The 22,265-nt window shown below is 42.7% G+C and overlaps 2 protein-coding genes across 2 annotated transcripts in view; one reads left to right on the top strand and one right to left on the bottom strand.

Moving 5' to 3' along the window:
• Positions 1-22,265, top strand: part of macrod2 (mono-ADP ribosylhydrolase 2) — a 417,061-nt gene that overhangs the window by 76,474 nt on the left and 318,322 nt on the right. The window lies entirely within an intron of this gene.
• flrt3 (fibronectin leucine rich transmembrane 3) lies at positions 12,809-14,761 on the bottom strand (the record flags this gene model as incomplete). The annotated part of the gene is made up of 1 exon (XM_079229871.1): positions 12,809-14,761. The coding sequence occupies one exon, from the start codon at positions 14,759-14,761 to the stop codon at positions 12,809-12,811; it is 1,953 nt and encodes a 650-aa protein (XP_079085997.1).

Here is a 22,265-nt window from a genome sequence, read left to right as displayed (position 1 = left end):
AAGATTATCAATAAAGAAAATGTCCACAAACACTTTTAGGAATTTTTGTTTCCAATATTTTGACTAAGTGTGGGTTGACCGTTTGTTTTTATTATTCCTCCAATTTACAAATAGAAATTTGTAGGCTATTTGTAATATTAATGTTGCATCCATGATTTACACAATGAGACCTTGCTGCAGCTTTTGTCAATATGTCTATTTTGAATTTGCACAAGCAGTGTTTCTAACATTTTTGGCAAGCCAGATAGTTTTTAGTTGTACTGAAATAGTTGTACTATTTTCTGAAATCCTAATCCTCCTGTCAACAATCAGTCGGCCTCATAAAGTCAACATTTAGAAGAAAGCTAACCTGTACCCTCTTCACCAACTGACAGTAGCAATCCAGTAACACCTGGGATCTTTGCCACCTGGCCTCTGGGAAAAATCCCCTGTGCAGTGCTGATGAACTGGGCATATCTCAGTTCAGGTAAATCCTCTCTTCAGTTCACATCGTCGCATTATGTCTGCTCCACAAAAACGATCTGGCTTCATCGTTGTCACAGAATTACTCTGCACTATCAATATCACGTATTTCACCTTAACAGTGCATACAGCCGCATTAATTACATGTTTAATTATACTTAGATTATTATGGTGAATTATGAATCAGTCACTGAGGGTGTAATGAGTAAATCCATTCATGAAGCACAATGTCAGCCACAGATACAAGGTCAACCGCTTTTTCTTCTTTTTCTAGTAAAAGTTGATCTCAGCAGCTTCTTGAATAGGTCAGAATGTAGAGGAATAATAGAGGAATAAAAGAGGAAGGTCTTGGTGAGGAACTTGCAATTTAGGAGAAGTTCTAGTGGTAACATAAACCCCTGGAGTTGAATGAATTGTCAGCTCAACATTTTGAAGTGTGCATGCCTGAAGGGTGAAGCCAGAATGACCATCACAAGGGACATGTGGTCTTGTTTCCATTATCCCCTGATTTAATGTATCACACTTTGCTTCTTGGGCACCTCACACACGTGTTTTTCACAGGTTTATATTGGTGCTGTAATGCAGCTTTTTGTGTCTGTCACTGGGGCCGATGTTTGTAGCAGTATCCATAATGTTCCTTCCGTGTGTGGCGGCCGACATGTCTGTTCTGTGCTGAGTGTACACACACACACACACACACACACACACACACACACACACACACACACACACACACACACACACACACACACACACACACACACACACCCCTCGGTAGGTTGTGCTTAATCTCTCTTCTCTAAAGGCAGTCAGGAAGGAAAGGCTGTCTATGGTTGTAAAACTGTCCTTTCTGATGTACTCAGATTTTATTTTCTCTCAATTGTTGTTGTTTTCCTTTCTTTCTTAGTGTGCTGTTTGATTAAGTTAACCAGTAGTGCAATGTCCGAATAACAAAATTGATAACCTTTTCAAAACCTTGTTCAAAAGCATGGTACAATTAATTTACTTTCTAGTTATTGGCTGACTGAGTTGCATGTTGTTATGGTTCTTCATTGAGTCAATAGTATTGTGTAACTGGTTCTATGTCAATGAGCCAATCTGATGGTCTGTCACACTTCTTTTCTTTACTACTCTCTGTCGATCTTTTGCTCGGCCTCTACATTTCTCTGTTCTTCTGTAGCTTGAAGTACCACCATGATCGTGTGCTGGTAGCATGAAAGAAGCACTCTGACTGTATAGTCAACTCACTCACACACTTGAGCCTCAACAAAAGAGGCCTTTACTACAGACATTCTTCCGTGTCTCTCTCATTTCACAACAGCTAAGTGAGAAACCTTTGCTTCTTTTCAAAAGCCTCTGCAATCTGCTATAAAACCGGCTAATTGCTGTCTCTTAAATGACAGATATCCAATGAGGGCCATTGTCTTGGTTGAGTATCCAGTCAATACTTCAGCCATTTGTTCTGCTGATTGGCAGTCTCTAACAGTGTTGCCTCGTGCCCTATAATATTGATGTTTTTTCTGTTATAATGACTGGCCTTATTGCACATGACCCGTGTATATTTCAATCTTCGGCTGAAAGACAGACGGACTGCAGCCTTGGGGGCTGGAGGAGCAGATGTTATTCATTTGAGTACCGCATGTGCAGAGAAAAATAGAGATGGCATTCGTGCTCCCAATTTTAATAATGCTACTGATGAGAAGGCATAAGAAAATAATGCATATTATTTTCCATAGTTCCCTACGTATGTCTTGTGCTGCCGGTTGACCTTACACGGCAAGTGTCTCTGACTACTGTGAAACTCAGCAATTTCTCATTTCTTCATGCCAAGATATTTGTCACCCAGACAAATTCTTCTGCATTTATTGCACTTATCGATTTAAAACGCTTCTCATTTTGACTCTGAAATACAATTCCCACGTCGGGACACTGTTCACCTTCACAGTGTTTAGTATTCTGGCTGGACGTGATTAAGCATGGACCACATTGAGTTTCACCGCCAACGAGTCAGTGCAGTCACCCACCATGGTGCCACACACAGGGCATGAAACAAAGTCCGTCAAATTAAAGGTTTCAATTAATCACACTCTGAGGAGATTTACATTTCTCAAGGATTTCTTTCGTTGATGTAAATGCATGGCCAACTTTATATTCAAATCACACTTGGTGTGAAATGTGGGCTCAAATGGTCATTGAAATGACAAATTTCACAAAGCAAAGAAACCCTTGGTGATAATACATCTTCTACGCTCTGTCAAATACACATTAAAGCTGCTAAAATTAACTGCACCCCAGGACAAGACCAGGAGTTAGGGAAATGAGCAAGCAATCTAAGCGGAGCGGCAACCGGTACATTTTCACCCAGTAATAGAAGAGGTTCAAACATAAGTAAATGTTTGATTATATTGTACTCATTAAAATTCATAACATTTACCAGAGTCAACTGAGGCCATGTGTTTTTCCGTTTCTGGCCACGCGCGTCGGATCTGTGGTGACAGACGGTGGCTTTGTGTGGTTAGGGAGTTGGCGGGTGACCCCAGAATAAGCACCTGTCGAAGAGTGAACCTGCTGCTCGCTGCGTTATGCCTTTTGGTGGGTTTGGCATTAACCCCACTGTCGTGTCCCTCTCTCCTCACTACCCTCTCACCCCTGCCCTAAGACATACATAACCTGCCAGGTCCACTCTGTCATCACAGGATTAATTAAAATGCTACCTAGCACAGGCACTGGATCCCCTTGGGGCTGTGGTATATGCGTGAAAGACATAGACGCGTGTGAGCGCCCACACCCACACAGTCCTGTCTGACATAGTGCCAGGTTGTTGTGTTTAGTCACCTCAGGGGACCTATAAAAAAATGATCGCCTCTAGTGATGGATGGACAGTTTCTCACCTCAGCAGCCCCTTTTCTTTTGTTGGTGAATATGTTGTACAATAATTCTCGGGCCATATTTGTAATGTGGGACATTACTTATGCCTTACTCAGTGAATTTGTCCAAAACCATGACCATCTGGCTCACACTGATGATATGCATTTGCATAGTTTTTCTTGCAGTGACAACTATCTCGTCAGAAGTTCCAAATTACCTACTCTCATTGTTGTTTAATTCATGCCTCTCTCTCACAAGGCGCGCTATTCATTTGAAGGGATTCAAATAAATTGGGAAGAAAAGGGGGTTACTTATTTATCCCAGACCCCGGTGATGCCCTGGCAAAGAGACAATAGAGGTGAGGGGATGCTAAATGAATTCTGTTGTCCCGTGTGCTATCAACATGATTTGATTAGTGACCTAGTAACTATGAATGTGCAGGACCTCTTCATTCAAGTCCATTGGGGCTCCCGGGGCGAGAGTCCATATTAAAGGGCTCCACCCCCTTCCATTGCGACCCTGCCCTCGTGTCATGCACGCACACAACCAGGCGACTGGGTGATTGATGACCGAGCTCGTGATGCTATTGACAACTTCTGGTGACGCCACACAAAAGCCATCACCCTTGTCACATTAGCAACAATCTGGGAACGTTTGTCCGTATGCTGCTGGGAATATAACACTGGGAATTTGTGGTGGACAGATGTATGTATACAAAGTATGTCTGCCTCAAGCTCAGCATGGTCTCTTGTAAAAAAAGAAAATCTCATTATTTCAGTTTTTCTTGTATTTTCCGTTAACGCGCTAGGCTTTTGGTTGGCCCCTGCACCACACACAGAATCCCTCTATATTACCATCATCGGCTCAGCATGCATTTCCTGGCATCTCCTGATTTCATTAGTGCACTACTTCCATCAATGTATGTCTTCTCCGTCAGTAGTGTCTCTAGCTAATAATAATCCAGCATAATTAGATAATGAAGAATGGGCCTGCCAGCATTCCCAGCAGTGTTTTCTGAAAATGGAAACTTTCCTCCTCTGCCTAAGTTTTTGTTTAAATGAAATGTCTGCATATTAAAAGAGATGAATAATTAGTAGCCTTAAAACTTGTGGTTGTATCCAATTTATATCCGACTCCTGAAGAGCTTTAATTTGTGAGGTGCTCACAATCTCTGTTTTTTTTAAGTAGTAAGGGGAACAGTGGGAAAAAAGTGGATACCATTTATTGAGTGTGATTATTTCCCCCTGATGAAACGGATGCCAAACTGAAATCTGGTACATGCACATAACTATTTCCCAACTTCTACAGAGTTACACCTATCTGCCATCTACAGCAAGAGTGAGGTGTGAATTAATACGCCCCATTTCCATCTTCCTCCTCTACAGTATCCTGCTCTCACCATTGCTATCACCTTTTAATAAGAATGCTTGTTAATGACATCTATGGCTGGGGTGTAATCTTTAGCACTGCTGGATGTCTCACTCTTACAACACTAAGAATGTCTGGGGTCTTTCAAAATGTCTCAAGACATTTTTATTTTACTGCTCAACCCACCTATGACTGCATTTACTGAATCCACAAGTAAAATCCTCAAAGAGTGCAGACATTAGTGTTGGAGTCTGACAGCGTGGCATACGGCTGACGCATCCAGCCCGCTGCTGTTGGCCTGGAAAGAGAAAGTAATTGTAAACATAACCAAGACAACCAAGCTCTGGTTACCAAAGGATCTTGTGCTGCTGCAAAGCTTCCTGCACAATAAGTGTTTATTTCAGCACTGTCTGATTCACCTTATAATGCTCCACACCCTAAAGCTACATCTCCATGAACCATTTTGACAGCTGGTTTGCTAGCAGTTGGAAACACGTTGAAATAGCGAGAAAGACGGATGAATCCTAAATAATCTCTCCAACCATAAGATCTTTATTTCTATATTCTTTCATGGGTGTTTTTTTTTTACTTTGACTCAACATTATAATTAAATAATTAATTTCAATGTTTGCATGGCTTCATTGTAGAATTATATAACATATAGTTTATGCTGTGGATGAATGTAAGGCAGCAATTGATTATTGTGATTATTAAAAACCTCCCAGTGACCAAGACAACATCCTCAAATAGCTTGTTTTGTTTGACCAACTGTCCAAACGAGTGAAACCGTTATTTTACCTTTTTGATCGATAAATTACTTCAATTATTAATCCATTCTCAAAACTGTTGATTTACCATTCCAGCACTAGATTAGTTGTGTTCAGTATGGTATATTGTTCGCAACAAAAGGATTACTAAGCATCCCAAGAAATAAGTGGAAAGTTAGATATGGTCGAGTTGCCAGATGTTCGTTTAAGCCGCGTGAGTGTCGTAGTGTCTATAGACATGCACATGTTAACTTGAGCAGGTTTAAGCAGTGACAAGCTTGGGATTACAGTGGCTTAGATCCTTTGACCTCTCCCGCCCACCAGCCTAGTGTACCACTCGATTGAAATAGATTGAACAGACTTTTATTCAAAAACAAAATAATGTCCCCTCATCCTTCTTCTTCCACCCCCCCTCTGCCCTTTCCTTCCTTTTTAAATTCTCAAATTCCTTTAAATGAAAAATGAGTGTCCCTTTCTTGGTATTTTGTACAACAGACGGCCCCATTTTGCTCCCTCCTCTATGGGGAGGAAATGAGTTGTGGGAGCAGATTCCTCTCACACAGAGATCTCAGTAATCGTGTGGCTGCGTGTCACCAGCACACCACAGTGACAGCAGCTTTTAATTAATCCCACATCCCACCACCCTGCCCATTGGTGGCTTCTCCCCCAAACTTTTTCCGCTTAACTTTTTTTTTCTCCCACTGTGTGTTTGGATGGTGCGGTGGGGGGATATTCCTCTAACTGCAGCCTCTCAGCCCGCTGCAGCGTTGTGTGCATAACTTGTATAGTTATAGGACGACTCCGCTGTCACTTTTCCACACTTCTGAAAGCGGGAGACAGCCCACTAAGTGCATTCACGTGTTTAAACGCTGCCATGCCAGCTCCACCAACTCTGTCTCAAAGAGTTTGGGAACTGACTGAAACTGTGCGAGTGCACCAAGTCCACTTGAAAGGTAATAACCCTTTGTGGTGGTTGGCCTACACCGGGTCAGGGATGTTACCCCTTCGCTGCACTGCAGTGATCCCATGTCAAGGTGCTTGAGGACAGCGAAACAATGATGCCTTGTAGTGTTTGTGTTCTCCTTCTGGTGCCAAGATGAATGGTGACAGGTTTCATTTACAATCCTAAAAGATGCTGACACTGCCGAATTCCACACCTCTTGGAGAAGTACCAAAACATTACTACCCTTGAGCGAATGTCTGCGTGTTCGCCACGGCGGAGGTGTGGAGGAGCTGCTGTGTGAGTGAACGAGGAGACTGAGGAAGTTCTCTGGAGAGATGGACCGAGCTCTCCCTGAAGGTCAAACTATCAAAAGGGTTATATCAGACCAGCTGCGGTAGAGTTGTCGGCGTTCATCTACAAAACATCTTGGGAGAAGAAAGTCAGGCGTATGAGCGGGAGAATCAAAGCCTCAGAATGTAATTGATATAATTTATATTGACCTTCTTGTTACATCGATGGTATTTAGACTTTGTTAAGACAGCGGTGTTTGTTGGTCAGCGTGGAATGTTCCCGGTTATAACTGATTAGCTGACTATGCGAGGGTGCTGCGTTTTCTGTGTTTCCCCCCAGAAAGTGAACAAGTGACAACTGCAGACAAACACTGCAGATACAATCCTCGGCTTGCTATTCAGTAGGTCGAGGCTGTAGCAAGCATTGGGTTCACAACTTGCATGTGATTAGGCTGTCAACATCTGAAAATAATGAGCTGCAGACCGATGCACATTGGCATGCAAATATTGTACTGACGTTTAAAGCTGGCTTAACATAAATGAGAGAAGAGAATGGATCGAAGAGGAGCCTTGGCCTCCCTGCTGCACATCTACTGGGGGTAATGGACAAGTTGGATTCCTCAGAACCTTTAGGAATGAAATAATTATTCCCCTGCATCAGACTTCACGGACAAATGGGATTGAGGGTCGATTAAGTTCTAAGGGGGACGTGGTGTTGATCTCATAAAGGGCATCGGGAGATGTATGGCCTCTTACAAGATCATTTAAACTACTTAATGGAGGACAGGAATTAATGGCTGCCATAGAGCAGAGTCAATTATATGGATATTTTCATAACATATTGTGTATAATTCATAGTGCAATGGCACGGACACCAATCAGCTCCTCTGCATTTGTTTTGGTTATAGCCTGTTTTAAATGAGATTATTGACTCTGTATTTTGGGGTATAGAATAAGTGGCCGTCTTCATACAGCGATATAGATGTGTTGTCACCGTCTGCCATGGTGGGGCGGCACAGTCTTGATGGCGGTGGCTGCTGTTAATTTGTATTAATGTCAGATAATTTAGAGTTGCGATGGATGTATGGCCACGCCTTGTGCTCTCAGGCAAAAAATTGGATTCATTAAGAAGACGGAGGAGCCGGTTAGATTTTTTGGCCTCGTGGTTTCAGGTCACTGAGTAATGTGAGGAGATGGAGAGGGTCTTTGCCTGGAGGATAGAGGGGGGGGCAGTCAGAGACAGAGTGATGGGGACAACACCCCCACACTGGAGCACATGACACTGATGGGTCTCTCACCAGACTCAGTGTTTTTAGCTGCTCCTCTCTTTTACAGCCAGACCAGACTGCACTTGTGACTGAGAGCAACAAAGTCACAAGGCAGTCTCTGGATGACTGTGAGGAGGAGGAGGGGAGGGGGGGTTTGCTGGTTATTCTGCTCACGTGCATATACTTTTGTTTCATTTAGATGTGTGAACAATGTGCACACGTTCACATGACCGGGCAAGTAGTCATCACCACTATACCATTCATAATTACACTCAGTCATGCAGACATTTTCATGGGTTAGCCTGAGCCTCTCATTGTCCAATGTAATCACGAATGAGTGATGAAGATGGCTTCAATATCAAAAACATCCTGTCTCCTCAGGCTGTTTGCTCCCACCTCCTTCTGTTCATTGCAAAAATGTACACGATCCGTCACAAGTCTTTTTGAGATGTCTCTGGTATGGCAGTTTGGAGACGGAGCCTCAATCACATACTCTCATTCGCATTTACCTCTGGGACCACACCTAGACATTCACAAGCATGTTCGCATTCATAGAGGCACATTTGCCTGAGTAATGGGATTTGATTCAGAAGTATGTAAACGAACCATAAGCACTTTGGCAGCGGACACAATTTTTGTTATCCCTTATAAACATGAACACACACACACACACACACACACACACACACACACACACACACACACACACACACACACACACACACACACACACACACACACACAGTATATGCAAATGTAACTTATTGGCAGGGTGCAGACTTTGTGGGAGGCCCCGAGCCTTGGTTTGGCTTCTGACCTCAGCACAACTCTGCTCAGCATTTAGAGGCCATTAAAGCAGGGCTCTGTTTGATGTGCAAGCTGTGTGCAACAGGATATGAGGCAAAGAGGGAACAGCGAGCGCCCCTTTTATTTTTGTGTGTGGTTGTTTTGGGCTTTTTAGTTGTTGATGAAGCATTTTTTTTTAATTACTTTTTATTTTATTTTTCTATAAGAGGTTAAAAGTTCTTATTCTGTGGTAAACACTTTTTAGCGCATAACAAGACATCTACTTTATTTCAACACATTGCTGTTGATTTTGGTTTTCCTTTGTGTCAAATCTAAGCAGGCGCTCTACTTTAGTACAGTTTTTCTTTATTTTTTTTAAGGCGCCGCAGCTGAGCGTGCCGAATCATGTTGATACACCACATCAAAAGAGCTCAAATTGGTCCTCTGTATCAACTCATTGGCTTAACCTTATGTTGGTGTGCCTTTGTATGGTTTTGAGGACAATTAAGCCATTAGCTAAACAGCTGACCTTTTCTACGTAGTGTTTTTGCCAATCATTTCTGGCGTCCTTGTTTAGAATGGCCTGTATTGAATGCCAAGGGGGTTTCTCCTGAGATAACCATCCTTTTGGTGGACAGGTTGCCAATCAGAGTCCCTGATGACTGGCTATGTTTTGGGGGCACTGATATGCATCCATTTTTCATCTCTTGAACTGAGTATGACCTGAACTCACTGACATCTAATCAGTTATAGGGTCACAAGTCCTTTGCTTTGCCTTTTTTTTTTGATCGCGCTAATGGTGTTGACGGAGAAGAACCATGCTCTGCTATTGGCCACAGTGAGGTCATCCACGGGCGCTTTGATATTAGCATCTATAGGAATGCAAATGTAGCCGGCTGCCTGACCAGTACATTACAATAGGCTTGGGGCAGACAGTGCAGCTGCCACCATTAGTTTTAATCTCTGGGTTACAAAAAAGACAAACATAATTAGGTTCTGTGTGTGTCACACAGGAGACAAATGCATGTGACATCTTGTGTTGTTTAAAGACGTGTCTGACCTCAGTGAGAATATGAGAGTGATTAAAGAACTGTTTAAAGGGACGGATGGGTCAAGGGTCGTGAGTGATAAGTGAGGTCATACAGGGTCGTCAGCAGTCTGGTTCATCAATTTTGTTTCATACTTTTGTCAGCCAAACTTCACAAAGCTGCTCTGGTTAATGTATTATTTTTAGTGAAAGTCACAACAATAGCATGCTCCTTTCACCATTTGGCTAAACTGTAATTTATCACACAGGTGAGTGAAAATGTGAGAGCAGTTTGCTCATTGTCAGAGCTTTAAAGTGGTCTGCATACATTAGTCACTACAAACCCATGTGAGTAATTAACTAAATCCCCAAAGCTCATCAATAACATAAAACAATGCTGTCCTACCGGAAGAAATTGCAGTGATCTCATCGGTCCAATATGTTTAGTCTTGCTGGCTCCAGAATAACACTTTCAGAGGTTTTCTCATTCAGCGAGAAGTTGATGCTGTGAAAGCCGTTAATAGCGGTGACAAAACCGTACGCCTTTTTGTTTAATAATTTACCTGACATCGGATCACAGCACATTGTTTTTATTGTATGTGTCTGTAGAATGCCACCTTAAAAAGTGTGATAAATGTTACCTCTGACCAAAATTCAAAGCTTTTATCATTTAGTACTATTGGATCTGAGTAAAGTAAAAAAGAAAACTAAGGCTTAGCACTGACTGTTCATATGGAAACTATTACTATTCAGTATTTTAAAAGTAGGCTGTCTGTTTACTTTAGTTTCAAGTTAATGGGATATATATTTAGTGTAAAGGCCAGGCTTAGTGTATACTTAAGGTTTGGATAGCGTGTGCAGCTTTTAGCGGCTCTCTTACTGTAATTAAAGCTTTCCCAGTGTTAGGAGCTTGTGAGCGTGTAAATGTGGGTATGCAATATTTTTTGTGATACACACTGAATACTTATGCTTTTGTGTGGGAGTACGGTCAGTGCTAGAGTCTAGTGAGTATAATCTGCAATACATTAACTTCATGCTAGCTTTCACAAGATGTTCTGTTGGATGCATTTGTAAAATGGGCTAATAAGCTATTTTACTGCTTTTGCATGTGTACCTTTTCATGGCCCCTTGCCGTGGTGAGCTGCAACCATGTCATTAAGTGTACTGCCTGGAGCCCGGAGCAGTGTATATATACTTTGTCCTCTGCAGAGACGGGCATCCCCATCAGGGTCTGCCTGTACCACCCTCCATATGGTGCCTCGTCATTAGTTTTCGGTTGCCCGGGTGCCTGGGAGGTTCATCAAACCCTAGAGTCCAATCTCTCCACAGCCTATTTCTACTCTACTGTGACATTTCTCTCTCTGGCCAATCGGATAAGTCACACATGGCTTCACCGCATGAAAGAACAACAGCAGCCCCAAGCAGATGTTGCTCTGCTGACTGCCCATGGAGTGGAAAACTGGGTTTCAAGAACAGTATCTTGGTTATTGTTAAAGAGTTCACAATGTCTTGAAAGGAGAGATGTGGGTTTAAGACTATGAACTTAAGACCTCAGAGTTCAGATCATTGAGTAGGATAAAAATGCAGGAGGTTATGTTTTTCATCATCAAGCGTTGTTAGATTGTGCACCTAGACAGTATTTTGAGACATGAATGAATAACACATGTCCCCTATAGTCTTCTGGCATACTCCAGGGCAGTTCACGTTTGTACAAATATATCATTTGCTTGAGTAGAAAAAAAGGAAATTGAGCAATCACAGCCAAGCATGATGTGATAATAATGATTTAACCGAACAAATAAACCAAAGTAGTATTTTGAGTTGGGTGTATAAGGTAAGGAAGAGCAAAGTTATTTTTGTCCACTTTTATTCTGTAATATGACCAATATTTTTCATATTCAAGTGTGTATGAAAAAAAGTCACTGGTTTCTTAAAAAGCTAAATACAATAAGCATTGGATCAAGGCACATACAAGACTGGCCAAAGGGCATACAATGCACTTTGGTTTTCAATTGTTAAGAACGGTTAAATTCAAATTGTGGAAACATAACAGTGTGTTCATTTGGAAAATAATACAAAATAATACTCATAACAAGGAGTTGCTGACACTGGTAATTCTAATGGAAGCTATCGTGTTTTGTCTTTTCGGCCCGGTGACTAGAATGACGTATGGTACATGGTACTAAAGAATGCCGCCATTGTCGTTTGGCCATTGTTGGCTTCTACAAATAGAGATAGTGGGGGGTCCTCTGTGTCAGCCTGTCCAGTCTACTTGTTTTGAGGAGCAGAGAGCTCCTTAAGGTCGGTGTGCTTTATCTGCCCTGTGCTGTGGTTTACAATCCTATCGGAAACACTGGAACCCTGCTTGGGTTGCTTTGCTGTGTTTCCTCCTCTTGCAAAAACAGAAAGAAAAATCACACATCGAACAAAGCAGAGAAATAAAGCATGGCACTTCATCTTTAGTTACTCGTACTCCAACCAGGTGAATATATTGGTCCGCATTATGTGGAGACAGCTACTGACTGCTCATTCTTTTTGAGGGCAACATGCCTGCTTTGCGAATTACTCGATCAGCTGTGCCTTGGTTTACTTCATGTCATTTTTTTGCCTTTTTGTTTTTCAGACAGCCACAAAGTTAAAAGAATGACCTGTGCTTATACTACAAGGTTTTCTAAGGTCTGATTGTTCAACACAGCAATGAAAACCCACTTTCACAGTTGACAAGTCATCATATCTCAGTAGAACACAGAGTTTCTTTTAGTTGGTCGATAACCTTAAGCAAAGGAAATACAGTACAAATTACTACAAATTCCTAAAATATAGAATTGCAGTTAGTTACAATACCCACTGATGGTTCAGTGATGTCCTGCAACTGGAACGTTCTTCATCCTCCATAAAATGTCCTTAAATATAAATTATATGGCAAATGTACAGAACATTGCTTCCTTAGTCTTATAGATCCAGTGTTTTGTAAAAGTCTTGCCACTCTGTTTATGTCACGCACTCATCACAAATGACCATGCGCAATATCATGAATGGGAATGGTCTGAATCTGGTATTCCACTGTCTCTGTAGCTCCTGTTGCTAATACTGTTCTCGTTATGTGGGCTTTTGTATAAAGTCAGTCCATTAGGTGGGAAAATCGTGTGTATCACAAAGTCCTCCTTGGACACAGGCAGGTGATTTACAGGTATCATCTGAAAAGAAGTCTCTCGTATTTCGAGGATGGAGGTGTCCTTCTTTGTGCCAGCCTCAGCATAGTCATCCTTTCTCCGACGGCCTTTGTTGTAGGTGCAGTTTCTGGAAAAAAGTGAACCGTTCCTGTGGACGTACCAGCACACCAGTGCCAACATGATTATTGCCAAAAGAGCCACAGCCCCTCCAATGATAGCAGCCAAAGGCAGACTGGAATTTTTGTAAGGCTCTTTTTCCTGCTCTCTGTTTAAAGTTGTCGTCGGGTTGTATGATTTGTGAGAACCAGTCTCTGTCTCGATGCAAACAGGGGTCTCATCTGACAGGTAAATGTTGCTGGTCTCCATGGGAACCATGCATATCCTGTAGGAAGACTCTGGCTCCAGTGCCGTGAGCAGGTACTCCTTCTTCTCCCCCTGCACAATGGTCTCAGTGATGGAGCCAAAGGCAGGGCTGTGTCCCAGCTTCAGCCAGCTGAGCCGTAGGGCAGTCATGGGCTGCGACACCCTCCATGATATGTGTATTGCATCTGTACTACTTGACTTCACACTGATGGTGATGATCTTTCTGCCTGAAGAGGTGGTCGTGCTGCGGTACTTCTTACCAAAGTCAGGCCCTTTTATTACAGGTCTTTTAGTCACAAATAGGGGCCACTGGGGCTGTGTGGGGCGCACCGTGTTGGAGACTGTGCTTGTCTCATACGTGGAGATGAGTTCTGAATCTGTGCAGTCAAACATGTCTGTAGTTAGGTCTTTGATTGCCATGCCTTTGACCTTATCAGGACCCTGGCACATGAAGCCACGTACATTCACCTTAGACGGCAACGACCGCAACCAGTCACGCACCCATTTCATCCCGCAACTGCATTGCCAGGGGTTGTTGCGCAGCAGGAGCTGTGTAAGATTGTCCAGATCTTCAAATACACCCTGTGGGAGGGTGCTCAGGTTGTTGCCAGACAGGTCCAGGCGATACAGCTGCCTAAGGAAGGCAAAAGCCCCTGGCGGGACCCGATTAATGTGATTATCTTGTAGCTGCAGCTTCTCCAAACTGTTGCCTGGCAAGTTGGCTGGCGGCGATGTCAAGGAGTTCCTCATTAGCGAGAGCTCAGTCAGGTTGATCAGGTTTATGAGAGCCATCTCTCCAATCCCATTGTTGTTGAGCAGGTTACCATCCAGGATTAGTCTCTTCAGGTTGATCAGATCTTGCAGCGACTGCTCTGAAATGGAGGAGATGCGGTTGTCATCAAAGCGCAGCTCCTCAATGCTCATGGGTAGGCCTGGAGGGATCGTACTTAGGTGGTTTCTGGAGAGAAAAAGCAGTCTGAGGTGATTGCTGTCCCGAAAGGCCCCATCCTCTATGCTGACTGCAGATACCGAGTTATCATCCAGATGAAGCTCCTCAATGTAGGGAATTTGAGCTAAGGAAGAATGGGTAATCATCCGCACGTTGTTCTCCTGAAGGTGGAGCTCCTTTAGTCCAAGAGGAAGGTTAGTGGGGAACTCATCCAGGTTGTTACAGTATAGGTAGATCTTCTCCACATTGACCAGCCTGCGGAGCTCTGCAGGGATGCCTGAACTCTTGATGCGATTGTTTTGCAGAAAGAGCACTGTAGCATCCTGGGGCAGACCAGTAGGAATGGAAGTCAGACCACGGTCATTACAGTAGATGAAGGTCCCATCGCAGCGGCAGGCTGAGGGACACGAGGCGGAGGTCACCAGGGGGTTAGCAAGACCCAGCAGCAGCCCAACCCTGATGAGGAAGAGGATAAAGGCCTTGCATTGACGCACCATCTTGAAGCGGTGTTGCCTGGCAGTCTAATCACTCAAGAGCCCCTAGGGAGAAGACACAAGGGTACATTTAATGCAAAGGCCTTTAAAGGAGAGCCAAATTCCTGTTCTCATAATTGCAGGGTGTTTGAATTGCTGCCTGCAGCACTTTCTAGATTAAATAGCTGCTGAAAGAATCAGTTTGAAATCCTCCTATTAAATGTATATGAATTGATCATTAGTATTGCCAGACATTAAAAATAAGAGTGAGACTTTTTTTTTACCCTTACAATAAGCTCTTTGCTTCAGAGCTATCTATATGTCATCTGTATATTTCTAGGATTAAACCTTTAAACGGTAACCTGCATTAGAATCCGAACTTCTCTTAAAAAACATTTCCAACTTCTGAGCTTTGTTAATTGAATGTCTGTGTGTCGACTCTGACTTGTGAAATGTAATAGCATCCGTTAGTAGTTTTACACATTTTCTGTATCTCAAGGCTGCCTTTCATCGCTACAGACCACGAGAGTGAACAAAGTCAGGCTGTTGTGGAACTGACATACTCTTTAAGTCCTGTTAGATCATTACCCATGCCTTTCCGCCATTCAAATTCTAGGGTTTAACTAGGCTCTTACAAGGGAGGAAAGGAAGCGAGATACTCTCTCTCTACAGAACAGAGGTTTGATAAAAGTCTTTAGCCGGTTTAGATCCAAAAGGGTCAGGTTTTCTGAGTTTTGTGAGCTTCATTTATCCATCCACAGAAAATGCGGTATGTTTCAAATGTATCTAATTGAGTTTTACAGTATATAAATTGATATTAACAAAACCGTGACACAAAGCAGAATGTGCCAACTGCTTGTCTGTCTCTTTTTTTTCCACTATTGATGTGTAGTTCTCTTTTAATTAGGTTAATACTGATTTATTGCTTTATTTATGCATTCCTGCCATGACCTCTCTTCCTGCATGTCTCATTAGAAATTGTGGTCTGGTCAGTGAAGTGGACAAAAGCAAAGCCATCCGTTTTTGTCATACCTGATTTATACGACGTGGTAAATCCGTTCCAGCCACCAAAAATCCAATCAAGATTTCCTCTTGAATTTGTTCTTATCCTTTCTGAAAGGAAAAGGTTTGTCCGAGGGGTTTCTGGTGATATCCTGACCTGGTCAGTGTTTGCTGAGCTGATCCTTGTTTGGACGATGACCTCCTCTGTGTAGTCAGAGGCTCATGCGTTCAATGCCTTTACCATGGCAGATAAGCCTGTAGAAAAAAGCATCCCCTCTCACTGACAAAACATGCACTCGCAGGTAATATTAAAAATCCTAATAGCCGTTAAGCTCAACAGCCATAACTGCAAGTTAGATTTTTTGGGTGTTGTATAGTGTTCCGCGTGTAGGACGAAGGCTCCTTTCTGCAATCAAGCCTGACAGGCATGATGAGTTGACACAAAGCTGGTCTGAGCCATGCCAATCCCCTGTGCCACAGGCTCAATACGGGCCTGTTCACTCGTGTACTCCAGGTCTTCAGGTAACCCAGAATCCTCTGCTCCCTTGTCGTGCCTGTATACACATTAATCCAGGGCTTTGGTCCCTTTTCCTGAAGCAGATAATCAATGTTCTCCTTTCCTTTATGGAGCAAAACAGGGCAAGGTGCTTATCCTTCTGGCCCCAGACCCCCTCATGCATCTGCAGCTTGACTCGTATGTGCCGTCCTCACATCTGTGACAGTGCTCTGAAAAATAACCAAAGACAAACATACTTAGTGCCCACATTCAGTCAGTACAGAGTAATGTCTTGATTATCAGGCGAAACAAGAGTGAATAACAAAATCTTGTAGAAATTGTAAAATACATCACTCTCCCCTTTACATTCAAGTCACTCATTTCAGGATTTTAGTATGAAACCTTTAGTGAACTACATGTTGATACTGAAGAAATCTAATTAAGTTCAGGAATGTGTTTGATACTCAACTCTAACCTTCCTTACATTGTGAATTCTTATTTAGAAATACGTCTTCTTCCCGCCTATCATTTGACCTTTTACAGCCCGTTACTCTAACACACCACATTTCTTTTCTATGGTGATACAAGAAAGAATGTCTATGTACACGAAAGACAACAGTGATATAGACCCCAACACAATGGCTGAGGGCTGAGTCCCTGTGCCTTTCTCAGTCCAGTTCACTGCTTAGTTGAGCGTTTGGTGTTTTACAAGAGAACTAGTCCTGTGCGAGTTTAGAAACCAAGCAAGTACAGACTCCACATGACAGGAAAAATGGATCCAGTCCATTCTTAATGAATTACTTGCATTGTTAAAAAGCACCCGTGACAAATGAGGCCGATTTGTATTTTGTATGGAGAAGAGTGCGGCTGCTGCATCCATCCCTGTCACTCTCTCTCTCTGTGACCCCTTACCCCCACCCATCCTCTATGAATGCTGTTTCTGTTTGTAAAAATAGAATTCCCTTCGCCAAAGAAAATGTTATGTTTCCTCTTTCAACACAATAGCTTTGTGTCCTTATATGTGACCATTCATGTGACCTGCTTGCTGCCAGTGTTTGCTGTAAAACATGTAAAGGTAAATTAGGAACAAGGGGCCCAGCCATTTAACAGTTGTAGCCCTTGACAAGGAGAAGATTAGGGAACTGAGAGGCTTGAAACTCGATTACAACTCCTGAGATGCTGTCTAATAATAACGCCACCCCTTCCTTCTGTTCAATCTAAACACGGCCCCCTTGTCCACTATTACATTAGTTGTAGATTAAAGTCTGGGGAAAAAGCACCAGATGTGACCTCCACTAACTTCTGGAATAAAAGAGTCTGACGAGGGGTAAAAAAAAGGAGATTAAATTCAGTAATTGAGTTTGAGAAAATGGCGAGATGATAGAGGGATATGTGCTGTCTGTCTGTTGGAATGAACTTTTATTGCAGCTCTTAGTCAAGCTATTTCAATTTGAAATGGCCCTTTTCACCTCATTTTGTAAAGTTCTCCCTCCTCTGAATAACGTTAAGTCGTCTTGATTTGAATCCTTGAATTCTTAGCATTACAGATTAAGAACCCAGCAAGACCTATCTACATTTAGAATGATAGGCTTTTAGGGTTGTGACGATGGTTCTCTGAATAAAATGAAAAGAAAACACATATATGATATGGTGCAACATTTCCAGTTTGTTCAACTTTCTTTGGCCACTACAACTCTGCTACCTGCTGAGATAACATCATCTGGCTCAGTGTCCAGTACAAGGGGCACGTGCATGGTTATTTATTATTTTATGAGCCCTAGTGTAAAAATAATCAGAAAGAGCAAAAACATAATGCATCATAGGCCTCAGTGTGACGTTATTTTGTGGGGGGTTTATCAGACGTCTGCTTTAAAGTCATCATGCTTACTTTTACGAGGAGCATAGTCAGGCCGAGATGCTTGGCTGTTTTTTTTTGCTCCCTTTTCTTTTTCCACGCTCATCGGATTTCAGGAGAGTGGCCCCTCTCCATTGTTCGCTACAAGGCAAGCATGTGGACCTTGTAGCCTCAACAGAGGGGGTTTAGGTATTAAAACATTTCATTCAGGCAATTCAAAAATGCCTCTATTTTATATTGTCCATTTTGCAAGCCTTTTCTTTTGCATTTACTAATAATGTCAACACATGGAAGTGTACTCACACACACACACACACACACACACACACACACACACACACACACACACACACACACACGCTATGTTAATGCACACACAATAATTTTTCAGGGCAATGGAGGCCGAGTTAAACATTTTTAGTGATGGATGTCTTTCTCCATCGCTCTAATAAGCTCCGCCAGCTGACAGGGGATTTCTGTAGCAGTCAAAGTGGCTTCTGCTTCATTTAATCTGAACTGGCAAAGTTCAATTGAGCATCCTGGTAAAAGTGTGTGTGTGTGTGTGTGTGTGTGTGTGTGTGTGTGTTCGTGTTCGTGTGTGTGTGTGTTCGTGTGTGTGTGTGTGTGTGTGTGTGTGTGTACAGCTAGTTACCTTTTAGTGGAGAGCATGGGAGGCTTGCACAAAGCTGGACACTGATAGCCATTGTGAGCTCAACACGCATAAATGCACTTAAGTCTGCAATAACAGAGCCCAAGACTTCGTGCCCCCTCGTCATGCACTGCACAAGAAAGGCTTTGCAAAACCTCCAATAGAACCAATTTCTTGCCTGTCAAAAGTAGTGCGGATTATAATGACTTTTAGTAAAATACAGAAAAATATTACATTAATTTAAGGGGAGGTGGGTTTGTAGAAGAAGCAATGGCTGACTATTAAATTATTCATGAGCCCTGAAATTAATTTTGAACCACAGTAGAGCTCTCCATTGGGAAATCAATGTTGTTTGTATCCGCTGTTGATTATTTATTCTAAGTCATAATATTGTTTTGAATTATGATTGATGCCACACATTATTGTTAATGTGGGTTATTTTATTTATTTATTTTGATTTTGGTTTTGCAAATGTTTTTGGATTTGCAGCGTAGTTTTGCAAGGTAAAACTAGAAACCTTCATGGTCGTGAGATCATTTAAATAAATGTATTACTTATTATGGCTAAGGACAGTTGAAGCGAACCTGATACGAAGTGCAAAGTGTAGTGTTCATTTGTAATTTATTTCATGATTTTCTGCTCTTAAACAATGTGTGTTTTTTACATTTTCCATGTGCCATGTGAAGCCTTGTGTCTGCCATTGATTTCCGTATTAGTAAGTTGTATGCCACAACACCGGGCAGCGGCCTGCTGTGGAGCCGGCACACAATGGAACATTCATGGTCACATCTGAATTCACAGGGACACAGGACACATTTCAGCCAAAGAGAAAATGGGCCAAAATCTCTCGATAGTTTCACAGATTTGGTATGTGGCCTCCTGGTGCTGCCTTTTTAGATGGGCTGACCAGATGATACTTGTGCTGGCCCATTAAGAGCAGGGACAGGCCTTGGATAGACGGGGGTCTCTCTTTTGTAACCGCCTGAAAGGAGAGATCTATGGCAGCTGCAGTGGTTTTTCCCCACATGGGGGTGGTAGGCACTGCAAGATGAAATGTGTGTGTGTGTCTAGATGTGACAAGCAAACAGCAAAACATTGAATACTCATGTTAAGCTGCTCTCGGGAGCCCATCTCAGCACAGGCCCGACACCTACCTACAATACTGAGATTTGTTAACCTCCCTACTGGCCCATGTACAGTTTTTCCTGAGTCACAGTGCTCACAAAAGGTTTTCCTGCAGAATTTGTGCTTTACACATTTACTTTCAGGAACCAATATGACATTATTTTACTTTTAAAGCTTGGAATAGATGTTAAAAGGTCACTGCTTAGTGGCTGAATAAATTATGAAAAGAACTGAATTAGGCCTCCTCGGAACATAGTGTTGAATCTGAAATATGACCTGGTAGTTATAAAAGTCCTGTTATTACTTTTCCTCCCTAACACAGTCATTCATATTTTATGCTTTCACTCTTCTGGCAATCGAATATTCTGTCTGTAGTGACCTGGTTAGTTGTTAATCTGCAATGTGAATTCCCTGTGAAAGCAATTGACTGGGGACTTTTGCCCCAGGCAGTCATCAGTGAAGACAATTGGGTCTGCTATGTTTAACGGGCTATTTATTTCTTTGTCTCTCACACACCGAACAACAAAGAGACACCATCACATTACTTGACAACTGAAGTCAAGTTTGCATCTGCTATTGATTAACTGAAATCATACATACATCATATGTATACGTCATTATTTAAAGCCGGGGTGACCTTATCATTGCATAAAGATAAAAGGCCAGGCTAAATTGGATTAACAACTGTCCCTGCTCTGGCGTTGCCAATAATACATCCAGATTATACACAGTGCCACAGAACTGAAGGCGCCCACTTTATTGCACTGATCCAATGGGATAAATAGCAGGTTTGTATCGAGAGAGCATTCGACCATAGATTGACTTTAGATTGCCAGTCGGCCACATGAGCAGGAGGTTTTATCTGACTGCAAACCGCGTTTATTTCTGCTTGCTCATTAAGATATTTGTTTCGAGGCACTGCTGATGTAACGGCCCAGTGTGCGTATGGAACTTAAATGGCTTTTATTTTGTGCATTTTCACGGGGACTTTGTCCCCACATTCAGCAGGCTCTCACAACGTATGATGTTTTTTTAGGGGAGGGGGGTGCGTTCGTATTGTCTGCGGGAACGCTTGCATTTGCCCACAGTACATTTCAATGGAGCAGGGCATGAATAGAGCTGGCCCCAGACAGTGACGATGGAGACGCATTTAGCGGACTTTCTCCAGCTGCCCCTTCATGTAACTCCGCGGGATCCGCGCTGCAATTTCAGCTGCACACCGGGGTGTCTCCGACCCGGCTGCGACGCCGAGACTAAAATCACACAGCCCCCTAATCCTATCAAGTTTGCGTATTGGCCACCGTTTATTCCCCGCACTAAATTGAGGAAAATCAAAAGCTGAAAATAAGAAACGGAAAGATTTCAGACGCCCCTGTTGCTTCAAAGTGCTTTTCTTCTTCTTCTTCTTCTAACATGTTGTGACCAATGTAGTCTTCTGAGGCGGAGTGTGAATGTGACCGAGAAGCAAATTTCGCGTGTCGCAACAAGAACTGCGTCTCTTCAGTGGAAGGTTGGGCAAACCGGAGAAAGCCATCCCGGGGACGTGGTGTTTAGGCTCTCTGTTTGAATACAGAAGCAGTAAGGTGCAGGCATGAGGGGGTACTTGAGATGACGAGATAGATGAATACTCTTTTTTATTTTTATTCTGCCGAGCTGAGCGGAATGACTTGCAGTGCGTTAACGAACCGAGCGTAATTTGGTGGCTTGGAAGAAACGTGCACTCGCGATTTTCTGTTTTACTAAATCTTAAGGCGTTACTACACCTGTAACATCAACCATATCAGAGAACCCATTTTGAGTCGATAATTAAAAAATAAAGAGAGAGGGGGGGGAAGAGGGGCAACTAATTAAGATACAAGCAACTCCTGAGGATCCCTCATGACTTTAAATTCCTTCTGCCAGAGATCCAAAAAGATGAAAAGGATGCATTCCCAACAGGACTGTACCAGCAAAAAACGCACTTACCTCTATAATCAAAAAAGAAAGAAAAGGAAAGTAACAGGTATCCTCTTAAATTGGGGCTCACAACGGGGGAAAAAATAATCCAATCCAGGCTATGAGGATTTAAATTCAGATCCAAAAAAGCTCCTCTGGCTCACGAGGCTAGAGCTATTTGGAGTTTATCAGTAGCAGCACTGCTATGTTTACTGGTGCCCTCACACATACACAATCTGTAGGCTGTGCGGGGACGTTGGTGCACGGGTAGATCTCAGTACAAATGTGGAGTTGTGTTTGCCTCTTGCTTCGATAGAGCACTGATGTCATCTGGAGGAGGGGTCTCTCTCTCTCTCTCTCTCTCTCTCTCCCTCTCCCTCTTTCTCTGTGCAAAGGAAAAATGCAGTGTTGAATGGATACACTAGGGGGAGTGGAGGAAAGCAGAAAGGCACTCGCATCCTTTTCA

The sequence above is a fragment of the Taurulus bubalis genome (genome assembly GCF_910589615.1).
Source record: "Taurulus bubalis genome assembly, chromosome: 14".
NCBI lineage: Eukaryota > Metazoa > Chordata > Actinopteri > Perciformes > Cottidae > Taurulus > Taurulus bubalis.
This window is presented reverse-complemented; position numbering and strand designations above follow the sequence as displayed.